Genomic DNA, 14026 nt, shown 5'->3' with positions numbered 1-14026 from the left:
TTTTGATCAAAACTAACACTGAATTCTGCAGGTGTTACCAGCTCCTGGACCTACCAAACCTGCAATTCCCACCCAGACTCCATTACACTACAGCTGCCAACTGCAGGGAGTGAGGTTCTTGCCTGTGGGGAAACCTCTGCTTTTAGTCCTGCAAGGCGACAGGCTGCATTTAAACATGAAAATACAAAGAATCAGTCAAATTGGAGCAGGTCTGTGCCATCAACTGCACTTGTAAAATGCCCAGGACTTCACCTCACAGGACAACGCTCAAACTCTTGAAGGCAGGAATTTAAGAAATGCTGTTAAGAAAAAAAATCCAAACACTAAAGTATAAAAATTTACAGCTTCATCCTGCTGCTGAGTGTGGCCGTTCTTTACAATATTAGGAAAAAGAAAAATCAGCAGAAAGTAGTGGGAGAGAAGAACGAGAATTGCACTGCAATTCAAAGTCATGCTTGATGGAAAATCTCCTCTTAACATACTCTACCCACTTTCTAACCCTTCCCGAGGAAGGCAGGGGCACTGTGATGGGGTTAAGCTGCAGAAGTAATGGAAAAGTTGAAATTTTACTGCAAATTCACATCAGAGGCTGCCTTTGCTTGCCCCAGCTACAAGCACACAGCTGATCCTTTGGGACAGGCAATCACAGATGACTGAGGTTGATGGTAACCACACATCTCCCCGACAGCAACAAAAACTGATGACCTTTAACTACCTCAATAAGGCATCAGGATTCGAGGGTCTTTGACTCTTTTTTAGCCTTTAGAATTTAGCTAGATTCTTAATTAAAAAAAAAAAATTAATGATAGGAACAGTATCAACGGCTGTTAAGTCCAAGATAAATGAAAACAATGTATGTTTAAATTGTTAATAACAAAATGGCTTAAGGTGCCTACAGACAAATTTAATTAAAACATCTAAAAAAAGTAAAAATCTTACCTTTGCTGCATCAGATTCTTTAAAAATCATATAAGGCTCTGCACACTCTCCAATATCTCCCTGCTGTAATACTTTTTCCAGCTGAGAAGGGAAAATGAACCATTATAAGCACACGTATCCAGCAAGGATTGCTAAATTAAACAAACACTAGGAAGCAAAAACAGTCTTTCCAAAGAGTTAAAGCTTGATTTCCCTTTGTGAGTGAGGAAACAAGCACTGCGCTGAAGTTGTTAGAACCATTAAGTTCCCAGACCTCCAGCTATAACTGAATCACGAGTGTAAAATATAGGTTCAGAGGGAACATATGCCACTTCATTTCAGTTTGAACTGTTCTGGAGACACTTCCGGCTCATTTTTAAGGTCTCAAAGACAGCCTTCAGTGTCTTTGGCATCATCATTTTCAGTTCCCACTTCTGTTCTCCGTATTAGAGACCTATCGCAGAAGCACAAAAAGGTGACTCGGTCATGCTCAGCTAAAACGCACTATTTTGAAGCAGCGTGTCTTCTAACCCAATAAGGAAATAAATAATTAAAGTTGGCCTAAGAGTAGACGCTCGTTTCTGAAGTCTCGGAATTGGTCTCTGACAGAAATCTTTCCCCTATCACATGCATGAGGACTGTTTCTTTCAGAGACAGCCGTGCCCTCGCTCCCACGCCTGCTACTGCGCACATGCTGTTATTAGAATATCACTGAACTTCCCTCATGTTTACAAAGTACCATTCATATTTGTCTACTAGTAGAACTCCACGAGGCTACCACAATGCAGAAAACAAAACTACTTTCCATCAAATCTTGCATTCCCTGGTGATGTTCTTTTTAGCAATACCAGCTGTCCATGGTTTCCCAGTGAATAAGACCCATGGGAAAATTCACGCGATGAGGCAGGCAATGCATCTGTCTTATTTATCCTGGACTATCCTTGTCACTATCAAATCAAAAAACCACCTAAGCCATCAGCTCCTCTTGAATCACGGATTTTACAAGCACTAACGTGCAGTCACGAGCTCTTTTGGACAGATCTCCATCTCATAACCATAGACTCATAGAATTGTCAGGGTTGGAAGGGACCTTAAAGATCATCTCTTTCCAACCCCCTGCCATGGGCAGGGACATCCCCCACTAGATCAGGCTGCCCAGAGCCCCATCCAGCCCGGCCTTAACAACTCCCAGGGATGGGGCTGCCACCCCCTCTCTGGGCAACCTGTGCCAGGGACTCACCACCCTCATGGGGAAGAACTTCTTCCTCACGTCCAACCTGAACCGACCCATCTCCAGCTTCAATCCATTCCCTCTAGTCCTGTCACTGCCCGACATCCTAACAAGCCCCTCCCCAGCTTTCCTGTAGCCCCTTGAGATCCTGGAAGCCACAATAAGGGTCTCCTCGGAGCCTTCTTTTTTCCAGACTGAACAATCCCAACTCTCTCAGTCCATCTTCAGAGGAAAGGTTCTCTTTTTTCTCCTGTCTTTTAAAAATCATCAGAGTGAATATGTGCGCGCAGGCAGAACATGATTTTTAGAAGGAATTCAGAGAATCACACCAAAAACTGGAGATCAGAATATGCCCCAACACTACTGAAAGCATTATTCTCAGCTGGGACTGTTTTGTCATGCCACAAAGCCTTAATTCATTCTCAAAAGTTTATTCCTCATCTAAGAACCAGCTGCTCAAAAACTCGCAAAAACCTCCATCAACAGGGTTCTCAAAGCACAGCACTTACCCAGCAGGCACCGACAGCCCTGCCTGTGAACTGAAGGCACGTATTCAACTCCTCTTTTTACAACAGGGTGATCTTTATGCAGAGACCAGCCAAAAAACCCGATTCAAATATCAATCTGAACTGGTAACGTTTGTGCGCTCATTGAATCAAATGAAAGAAGAGAAAATAACTTTTATCTTTGTATACTTTATTCCAGGAGTGACCAATGTCGCATTTTATTTCAGTTATGGATCTCGCTCCTAGCAATTTCAATCCTTCCAAGGCATTTGAAAATGTGGCTTAAGGGGATATAATATTTTTGAAATGAGATTCAGATCAATACATATTTTTTAATCGCTCACTTATCTATCATCTTAAGGAGTCAGCACATTGTTTCATACGAAAACCAAGGTCAAGCCCCAGAAAGCTGCTCTGTATCAAGCAAATCTTTGTGCTTTTTTCAGTTTTTCAGTAACACAGCACAGATCCCCACTGAACTGCTTCTGTTACAAAGGAACTGAACGTACCACCAAGAGAGAACAGCTCAAACAAAACAGAATTCTGTGCTGTCCCATCTTTACGGTTTTGACAACAGAATTCTGCTCTCCAAATAAGAAGTCAACAGTCGGCAAGACTTGTTTATACTTTATTTTATTTTAAACAGAAAATAAGAGACAATAATAATTTAAATTTCCCGGGCACATCTTACCTTTATCACCAGAAAGACATCTTGGGAGGGGTAAGTGATAGAAAAGATGGCAGATCTGGCTAGTGTGGATATAGCAGCAGGGGGGACATGTGGACGCAGCATTCCCTTCATTTGTTCCGAGTTTAAATCAAAGTAGAAATTTTCTGAAATCTAAGGAAGAAGTTGGGTAGCTTCAAGTGTTTAGTTACACTTTTTATTTTTGGTAAACTCTTCATAAATACAACAGACAATTTCAAAACCTAAGTTCAAAACTACCAAAGGTTCCTTTCAAGCTATGTCTAAAAAGAAAACAACAAAATAAAGGCCTTTTTGTTAAAAAATCAACACAGGACAGTAAGAAAAGAGAAATGAAATGGAGGAAACACAATAACTCTAAAATTTCCTCCAGCTCCTGTAAGGTATAGGTTCCATCACTGGACTAGGAATTGCAATTGCTATAAAATTACCAAAGTATCAAACCAGAAAATTATCTTTAAGATCATCCACAGGAAAACTAAAAACAGTATGTCTTGAAAGATGGGATATTGAGCTTTCTATGCTGAAACACCAAACCCTCGACTGTATCAAGGCTTCAAAGCCAAAATGAATGTGAGCGGGTTATCAACACCAGAGGTCACTAAAGAACTTACTACGTTAGAGGAAAAAAGACAAAAAGGGAGCAATGAGATGATAAAATTGCCTTATGAAATGTGATTTAAATATTAAACAAAGTTCACATAATATTCCACATACTCTCATCTACATAACTTAAAACTCAATGGATTAAATTCAAATCTTGGAGAGATAAATGTCAAAATGCATATTTTTAACATTCTTCTCTCTACTACTGCTAATATCTTGAATTAGAAAAACTATGAGACTCTTCGAATATTAAATACAAAGCATAAATAGGGGAATAAATGGATTTTGCATTTCTTGTAACTTAGATCTTGAAAAGACTCCTCAGTTTTGTTTTGGTTTTAGCAATTTCAGCATGTATGACTTCCTTGTGCATTATTAAAATGTTACTTGGACACATACCATGCTGAATCATGGAAAAGAGATTAAGAAAGTCATAAAAACTTAATCTAAATAAAAGGTTTCAGTTACTTAAGCTCTCTCTGGGGAAGAGACTTTTGAAAGCCAAGATTGGACAATATATATATGTTCTGATTTCAGGCACTCGCATATTAGATAATATTTTTAGAAAAGTGGTTATACTTCAACTGCTTTACTAAGTAGAAGAAGAACACAAGACTGTTCATGAAGTGCCTTCATCATTCTTCCAACCACTTGTATGTCACTGCCTTCATAAAAGTTTATTTCCAGAATTAATTCCTCCCTTTTTTTTTTTTAAATACAGGTTTGTAATGCTTCCGCGGACATATCATGGCTCAAGTAATTAAAAACCTACCTTTTTCTTCTCTTTAATATCGTACAAAGCCAAACTTGCAAAAATGGGCTCAATTTCTATTTCAAATCTTGAAAGAAAGAAATACACAAAGTCAGTTGACTTGCATTCTGTAAGGAAGAATAACCTGCCCTCTCCTCAAATCCTTCCTGGGCGATAGCTGGCCGCTGTCAAACCGAGATGTCAGCAACAGCTGGTCCAGCCTAAGGCTTGGCTCCAGCTGAAAAGGGATCTAGCATGCCAATTCTTCCTCTGCTCCTCTCCTGTCCTACTTCCTCTGCATCTCCTCTGCCCTCTTCCACCAGGACACGTACTGGTGATCCCCTGATCTTCCAAAAGCCATTTATACCCATCGACCAAAGGGAAAGGTTGGGATTAGGGTCACAGGACATCAAGAATACTCCCACAAATGCTTTTATCTTCTTCAAGTGTCATTTGAAAGCTAAGCAAAGCAACCTAATAGCTCCCTCAGAAGGAGAGAAATTATTAATTGGGATGGCTGGACCACTTAGCTCCTCTGATTACCTTGAGAAGCTGCCCTGTGTGCTCATTTACTACACTGACCTGTTGATACGGCTAAACGGCCAACCACTCCTCTCAGCATCACTGACTAGAAAGTTCCTTCCTCTGGAGAGTCAGAGGCAGCATTTTCAACATCTAGCTTTTGCCAGAAAACCCCAGTATCTCAAAAGGTATCAGTTTTTCAGAGTAACTGTTATCAAATACTTACACCGAAACGCTTCCAGCGAAAACAGTGACCCGCCAAACAGAGCTAAAGTTACTGTTAAATCACCTGGGAAATTAAAGGAATTCAAAAACATTCAAAACCTGTCCCTACACCAGAGTGAGCAGGGGCAGAAATGTCACTCTCCTGTCTGCACAGCCTCCCCACGAAATTCATGCCCAATCTGCAGTGGGACACCTCCGTGCACCCGGTCCTTGCACAGAGCTCTCAGCTTTTCAGCCTGGAACGATTCATGTCAACAGGGAGACCATCACACAGGACTGCATCATCAAACAGGTATTTTCTCTATTTTGCCAGTAAGGGTGAGATTAAACCCAAAAATGACCCTGCTTAGGTCATCCAGGGAAGAGACTACGTACTTCTTTTTGTGTCACCAGGACAGCATCATCCTGGATGCTTGCTGTCACAACTGTAAGGACAGTTGCAGAGGTGACTGTCCTACACAAACAAGACGGTACTTCGGCAAATTTGCTACAAATTTACAGTCAGCAAGAGACACTTAAAAAGCAGAAATCAGTAATTTCCAGCATCTAACTTATTTATGCTAAAGACACCAGCGTTTGGAGAGGAAGCTCCACTACTACTGCATATTATGTTGTTCCAGTTCATAAAAGGCTGCAAAATCAGTTCATCTCTATGGCTATATTAGGTCCTGGAGCACTCTACGAGCAGGAGATGTGTCCCACACATATATCTCAGTTATGAGCCGCAAGGCAGTCTAACTGGAGCTCTCTAATAAGAAGGGTTGACCTAACTGAGGACACAGAAGATGAATACAGCAGTGTGGAAAATCAGTTTTGTGCTTTATTTCTCCAAGGGAATAACAGTAAAATTTTACCTTGTGTTATTAGAGAAGAGTTATAGGCAATGAACCAGCTGCAGGTAACCCTATATTCAGGAGCTCCACTTCATTAAACTTGTTTAACAGGTTTCTATTCCCCCAGTTAATGCTTGCTAAGTATATAAAGTCTTCACTCTTAAAGGGACACAGTCAAGGTTGTTGAGTCTAAACTTCGGCAAATTTTTCATAGCCTTGTGTTCTAAGGTTTAAGCATTTTTAATCTTTTCTTTTTCTTCTTTTTTTTTTTTTTTTTTTACTTTTTCTCTTTTAAACTCATTACAGAGTGAACACCAACAACTGGCCAACTTGAGAGCCCTGAACAAGCGCAGCGAAGCGTGCGTGGAGTAACACCAAACAGGTATAGCTGCAAACTGGCTGAAAAGCCAAGGAAGGTCAGTACTTTCTGTGTCACCAATCTGAAGAAAATCCTGAAGATAAAACTGTCTGATGCATAGTCCTGTGTAACTTATCCTTCACAGAACTAACCTTTAAGCCTATGACCAAATCAAACAATGTTACATCCCTTCAAGGGTAATAAAGAAGGCAGCAGAGCTGTTCCAGATGCAGGCGGATACAATAGCAGATTTAAATTCTCAGTTTCCGTAATGCTGCTGTCTGTTGGAGTAATACTTACTTAAGGGACAAACACTTCACCAGGAGTCTTTGGCCAAAGTGTTCTTTGGGTACTTCAGGGACACTAAGTCGTTCTATAGGCTCCTCCTGAAATTAATGACACGACACTTGGACAAACCACTAATGGCATTACGAAGCAAACATATGTATCACTTTTCTCCTCTAAGACACCAGCACAAATTTAATCTGAGGTTTACCATCATGTTGCACACAGCAGCAGCTATAAATATGCTAAATTAAACCCCTTTAAGGTTTCTACATTATAGAGGATTGCATAACCAAAAAGGAAAACCAAACTTCAGAAAGTAATAGCTATGGCAAGACAATATGCTAAAAAACATGCAACCCACAAAACAGCTATGGTTCACATGGATTAAAACACGGGTAATCTTAATTCATTTAAATCCGTGGCAAACTGACAATTTTCACGTTCCCTACATGCTTCACTCTTTTACTCCTACCCACACGTCTATAAAAATACCTCATCTGGTGCTGGGTGTAGTGCAAAAAGCTCCTTATGCCGACTGGACTTCCTCTGATCTTCATTGTGGTGGTCAATCTCCTCATTCGGGGTTCGGTCCAGTAGGTTTGGGAGAAGGGCATCTGGAAGGGAGTTCTTCAGATCAAAAATGCTGCATGCCCAGCTGCCCCGGGGAGTATCATCAATCGACATTGAACGCCGCTTAAGGTCATCCTGAGATTCAACAAATTAAAAGCAACTTATAATGGGAAAGGCACTGTGCTTTTCAAATGCGACTATAAATTAGGCTTTATGTAGCAAGGTTTTAAAGGTACGTTACTTGTTCATCCTGGTAACTGTTGCCATCTGGAGCTTCGTCAGACTCAAAGATCTGTTTGGGGAGCCCCTTCTGCCTCTCCTTCTGCTTGTCTAAGGTGTTGGGATTAAATCCGGTTCCCATCTTGTGATACCTGAAAACAAAGTATTTCAAATGCATTCTTAGCATCCTTTTTGACCCCAAACTCAGAAGCAGAATTACAGAACAAACCCCATATTATTATCAGTGTGGGTCATCTCAAAATGTAAGTTGCTCTCTGCAAACAGTGTTTCCAGTCACCCTCCACTGTAGCCGGGTAATAATCCAACAACCAGTACTCCAGTACTACAATGTGACTCTGTTCAACTACAAAGTGACCCCGGGTGACGTCAAAAGAAGTATTATCAATGGTCAATTAAGGTTATCAGAAAATGTGCAACTGTGATGCCAAGCTTAAAACAAGGCCAAGAAGACGAGGACTGAAAGCCAGTGGTTCTGATGGAGCAAGAACTGACTTGAAGGCAACGTTAGTAACTTGAACACCAAAACACCAACTTCAGGTTAGACTGTGTGAAGTGCAGAAGTCCTGAGCACCACTGGAAAATGACCTTCCAACCCTAACTAAAAAAAGCATCTTCCCGTAGCATCTTTACAAGCAGAATCAGGTCCTTCAGAGCTTGCCAGGGTGTAAGAGCGCTTGCTAGTAAACACTCTGCTTACTGTTGCTGACAAGATCAGATCACTTTGACTAACAAATTTTTTGATACCAAATGGCACTAGGTCTATACTTACACACACATATGGTCAGAGCCACAGTCTCCTTACAATATGCACTCCGAGTCAGTTCTCGAAGGAGTGTCAGGGTTGTGCCTAGAATTAATTGTTCTTATCCTGCCCTGTTACTGAAGTTACCACATACACATGCAACCCATGGACATGCTAGCAGTGGATACCAAAAGGGAGGAGAAAAAGGAGGAAAGCATTTTTCCTCACTAGGTTGTAATACCTCAGAGCTGAACAATACAATCTGTACAACCCTCACTTGGATGTCTGCATTTCAGTCACAGTCCCACTACCAAGTGTAAATTTGTTCTAAATCAGACCTGACTTCAGAGGTGCTTGTGGTCACTGCTGCCATCAGTCTAGCATAAAGAAATTACGCCATGAGGCTGAAATCAGAACATGCTATTGTTTGTTTCAGGCCAGTGAAGAAAACTTGCTTACTTTTTTTGATACCATTAAAGTAATCACTGAATGGATGGATTTGCCTGCCCCCAAAAACATTTTGGTTACGAAGAATTGTAGACAGAGACTGACATAAAGATTATTTCCCCTGGAGTGGAGGAGAGAGAAGGATGGCACATCACAAGTCATGTTCTTCTAAAGCTACAAGAGCTGGATTTTGTGCCACCAGAGCCAGCCAAAGCATTTGTAACCATTCAGCGGGATGGATTACGAGAAACCTGTTAGCACCCTTACTTGAAAAATAATTCAACCCTTCCCAGTCAGGCTTCCAGCTTCTTCCTCTGCTCCAGCAGCAACCTTTCTGTTTCTATTCAGTCCACTGCCATGATTTTATCCAAGGAAAAACTGGATATTTACAGAAGTGCTCCTCTCAGAAGGGGCAAGCCAACCTTTGACTGTAGTTCAACAATCACTCCTCACACCTTCAACCCACTCAGGCAACTCTGATGCTTTCAGCGTTGTGTGTTTCCTCACACAGAACACAAGCCGCGGCCGATCCACACGGGACAGAAAGCTTCTGCTGACAACTAAACCTCCTCAGTGCAGGAGCCACAGGCAGCTGTGTCAGATACCTGTGAACATCACTGAGAAACCAAGAGGTGTGCTGGTTGGGTGGGTCACACCAAGTCTACACCAACAGCATTCTAGACTCTGCCCACAAAGGCTGGAAGTTAATAAAGCATCTCTCTCTCTCTCTCAGGTTTCTTTCTGAGTGGTTTGTTGTTGTTTTTTGGTATGAGATTACAAAACATATTTTTATTAGGTCATCTTAGCACCACAAAGCATAACTTCAGCATCCACTTATTCTCGGGACAACACTAAACCAGTGAATTGTAGCAACTGCCACAAGGGCAGAGCTGTAGCTGCAGTCAAGCCACTTGTAGGTGATGCACATCACACAGATCACTTGCTCCTTGACAGTAGCTCTTGAAGTCATCAGACTTTCAATCATCCGAGAGTGCATGTTCCACGTAAAGCTACTGAGAAACCTTCCTGCTCATTTGCATAAATTAATCAATGCATGCACACTCTCTAAACTGTTAACTCATTAGGTAGATGCTGCAATAGTTCAACTATTAAGTACTATTTGTTTAAATTACGCACCTTCTTGAAGTCTCTTCAGGACCAAATGCCTGCCGAGGGCACCTTATCTATTAGGTGGTTGTGACTGCACATAAATCTTACATTGTTCCAAAATTAATGCAACTTCTTGCTAAAGAGAGCTAAAACCATACGGAGCAAAGAAAGAAACAAATGCTGGAAGTAATTTTGCTTGTTCGTTTTCCCTAATTTCTCTACTATCCTAAAGGAGCAACTGTTGACTAAAATGGCCTAGATTTTCAAAAATGCCCCAGAGGGTTTTGACGTCTGAGATCTAATTTTCAAAACACAAAGCATCATTTCAGCTCAACACAAAGCATTGGTTCAGCTGAGCTGGGCAACTAAAAGCCAGGGCACATGGAATCAGTAGCCAGGAAAATAATTTTTGAGCCTCCTCATACCAGTTAGCCGTCCTGCTAAACATGAAATCAAGCTGACAAATACCACAGGGGAACTCACTTTCTGTTCACAATCGCCCAGTCTTCCGTGTAACTTCTTACACAGTCCCTCACGTGAGGGTCCATCTCGCTATTAAAAGAATAAAAACAAACACCTTCAAAATCACAGACATGATAATGGCTTCTTAAACATATGTACTTTCACGTGGGTTTGATTTTACTCTTCCAGGCATTTACAGCCAAAAATTCCAAGCTTCAGCCTTGCAGGTACTCAAATGCAGAACAATTAATCCCCTTGAGCGAGATGTCGCCTTGTCACCTCCTACCTCTCTTCGGGCACGGCCGACACAAGGGTTCGACATTCTCGGGGGGTGTAGACAACCTCGATGTCATCAGGAGGAAACTCGAGTAAGTCTCTCAGGGGTCCGGACTCCACCGCGATTGGGTGCGTAATAAGGTAATCCTCCAGCTCAACTGGGTCCACTGCTTCTGTAAGCGGCACCTGGGAAAAAACAAGCAATGGAAGGGTCTTAAAACAAGGTGAAAGAAGAAAGGTCACGTGCATGCATTCTGCTTCGGTTTTTAAACCGGCTCTTCTGCCTTGTTGAAGAAACTTGATCTAACAGCATACGATAATTAACCCTAGTGGTGTCAACCATAGCTAAAACACACCACAAAGCTACTTTTCATGTCTTCTATCTGGTATTTCTCTGGATATTTCTATGATGCCTATCATCATCATTTAAAACAAATACAAATTAAAAAAAAAAAGATTTTCATCTATTTTCAGAAAAATTAATCAGTTTGCACCAAAAGAAAATTTTGCACTTTTATTTTCCATGTGTATGACTTTGGATTTGTTTTTACCATGCTCTGATCACAAAGGGAACCTTCACCCTGATCCAAGATGCAAGAATCCTTTCACCCTTGGGCCCAGCCCTCAGAGAGGAATCCACAGCAGGAGTTGATTTACCAGGAACTCAGGAAGCCACGGAACTCTGAAGACTAACATTATTTTGAACTAAAACACTTCTCTGGAGAACACAAAACACAATTTACAAGTTCAACCACCTTTTCTCCCTGATATTATGACTTTTAGTGCCCCGACGACTCTGCCCACCCCAGGAAGGGACACTGCCCTAAATAAAATGGAGGCTTAAAAAGCACCTTTACTGGGCACAAAGCTTGCACCCGAAGCACAAGGGATGACTGAACACACACACGTGCAGGGAAACAGTGGATTTCACTGGCAGTACTGATCTCACCATACTGAAAAAAACCCAGCTTTTCTTAGATACATTAAAAAAAAAAATTGCGTAAACTGGAAGCATACTCACATTGCATAACCCTGTATTTTTGCATATGTATATTATATAAATACATATATATTCTGATAAGAGATCATTACGCTATGAGGCTGTACATAAACATAGTGTTTCATTTTCATAATGTCTAAAAACAAGTTTCGATGAATCTGTCTCTACAGCAACTGACAGATTTCCTAGAATTCCCTGGCACATCCCAGCGAAGCTGAGTGGTTTAATATATGTCACAAGCCCACATGAAAATTCAGCAATTTTTCTCTACTATTTCCTCTTTCCTGTGGCCCAGATGATTTCTGTGGGACAGGGAACTATCCTGTAGCTTGTGTCCTGTTGGAGATGGCTTTAAAAAGAACACTTAGTACTTAAGTTTTAAATGTACGTCTCAAAAAAAATTTGCTACACCAATCCCAAATTCCAGTTTTTCAACTTCTATTGCCAAAAAGTTCTGAAGTGAATCAACCTTTTATTCCAGGAAAAAGACTTGGCTAACACAGAGGGTATTGAAAGAATCTCTCCTACCACAGCCAACATCAATGAATAGTGAAATTTTCCTAAAATCCAGAAGGCAAACCCTTCAGCAGAAAAGTGGCGTGACTCCAGTAACATCAGGTGAGTCGGACCAGGCGACTTCATGCCAGGTAAGAATCTGGTCCACAAAATCAATATGATACCTAAAAACTCAATACTAAGTTCTGCAAGTTAAGTAAAAGACACAGATTACTTTCTGTGTGAAGACATGAACCATCATCATCATCTCTTTATCTCTGACCCCGTAACCTTTTTTCCCCTTCTACTCCTGAACTCGCAAAAATAAACTGTTTTCCTCGCTGCAAAACTCACAATGAGTAGAACTTGTCATCGCTTTCACCCACATTATGGTTAACACGTCATCACCTCACACTGTTTCTTACAGATAGACCGGCTCCATTTGGCACTAGCTAACTGACAAAACGTACAGCAGGGAAGCGTGACAGTTTAGTATTGAGGAATTGCTAAAAGCACATGGTTTTCCAGAACCTGAAATAATACTAGTGCTGCTTTACATGCATACAATCCTTTCCACTGATAGACCTTAAAACTAAAGATGAGTGAGAACCTAGAAATGGAGAATACCTTGCAAATGAAGATAAAAATAACAAAATCATGGGGCAAAACCCACAGAGGTACTGAGCAGTGAGACGTGCTGGGTAAAGGCCCTCCCTTGGGTCCTCTCATGGCCAGTCCTTGGGCACAGCAATGTAGCTCTGTCTTGGGCACTGAGAGCTCCCTCACTGGAAGAAGGTTAGAAGGTTAAGGTAGCCTCGGAGGGTGCCTTAAAGCTGCTTAACTGACCCTATTTTTAAGCCCTAGCATTTTTAGATTTACTTTTACTCCTCCTGCTGACCTCTCTTCCAGACTGGCAGCTCCAAAGCTGAGGCACCTTCCAGGGCATTTGCTCAGCAAAACCAAGGTGATCGTGCAAGTGTCGTGTTTCCATCTACATAAACTCATTTACCTGTGCATCTCCCCAGGCTAACAAAGAGGAACCTCTTCCTCATTCCTTCTGATCTTTCTAATCCATTTATCCTGCTAAACAGAAGAAAATTACAAGCAGACAAGGAAAAAACTCTGTATGAAGGCAGAGCTGAGGGGGACATGCAGGACTGAGCAGATAACTGACAACTGCCTCAAACTCATCGCGTTTCCCCATTCCTGGTGTTTCACATCTCAAACGTCACTTGTCCAACAAGAGCATTGTAATGTATTGGCCAAAAGGTGAATGATCTGGCTACACTAATTTAAAAAAAAAAAACAACACCTAATCTGGAAAAGCAGACAGTACTTCAGGAGCTACGTCTACACTCCGGGGGTTTCCAAGCCCTTCAACCATTTCAGGATTAGGCCAAAGGTTGCACTTGACAATTTTCCAGTTTGTCTCTTCAGGTAACTATTGTACCAGGAAGATGTAAACAAACATAAAAGTCAAGCCCAGAAGTCTGTATTAGACTCGCCATCTGTGCAGCCAGAAATACTGTCTAGCACCTGAGTAAACAGGCCAAACATAAATTCATGGTTATGAAGAGGAACTACCTCGTGTCAGACTATTGGCAGCTAAATGGCAAGCACATTATTTTAAGCTTTGGATATCTGTGGGGGAAGAAGTGATGAAAGAGGAGAAGGAAATAAGGATGAACAAAATGCACCACAAGGAAAATGAACCCAAATGGTGTCCCAGTGTCTGAACTG

The 14026-nt window shown here is 41.4% G+C and overlaps 1 protein-coding gene across 1 annotated transcript in view; it reads right to left on the bottom strand.

Annotated features, from left to right (window-relative positions):
* The window catches only part of DOCK7 (dedicator of cytokinesis 7), a gene marked incomplete at its 3' end in the record, with an annotated part of 88826 nt that overhangs the window by 61263 nt on the left and 13537 nt on the right, over nt 1-14026 (bottom strand). Inside the window, exons 3-10 of the mRNA XM_009877753.1 lie at nt 10802-10977; nt 10537-10605; nt 7756-7885; nt 7437-7649; nt 6957-7042; nt 4740-4806; nt 3347-3496; nt 940-1020 (exon numbers count right to left, since the gene is read on the bottom strand). Coding sequence (XP_009876055.1) covers nt 940-1020; nt 3347-3496; nt 4740-4806; nt 6957-7042; nt 7437-7649; nt 7756-7885; nt 10537-10605; nt 10802-10977 — 972 coding nt within the window. The remainder of the gene's footprint in view (nt 1-939; nt 1021-3346; nt 3497-4739; nt 4807-6956; nt 7043-7436; nt 7650-7755; nt 7886-10536; nt 10606-10801; nt 10978-14026) is intronic.

This window comes from Apaloderma vittatum, unplaced genomic scaffold (assembly GCF_000703405.1).
Source record: "Apaloderma vittatum isolate BGI_N311 unplaced genomic scaffold, ASM70340v1 scaffold24281, whole genome shotgun sequence".
Classification (NCBI taxonomy): Eukaryota; Metazoa; Chordata; class Aves; order Trogoniformes; family Trogonidae; genus Apaloderma; species Apaloderma vittatum.
Note: the sequence above shows the minus strand (reverse complement) of the source record. Positions and strands in the feature narration are given on the sequence as shown.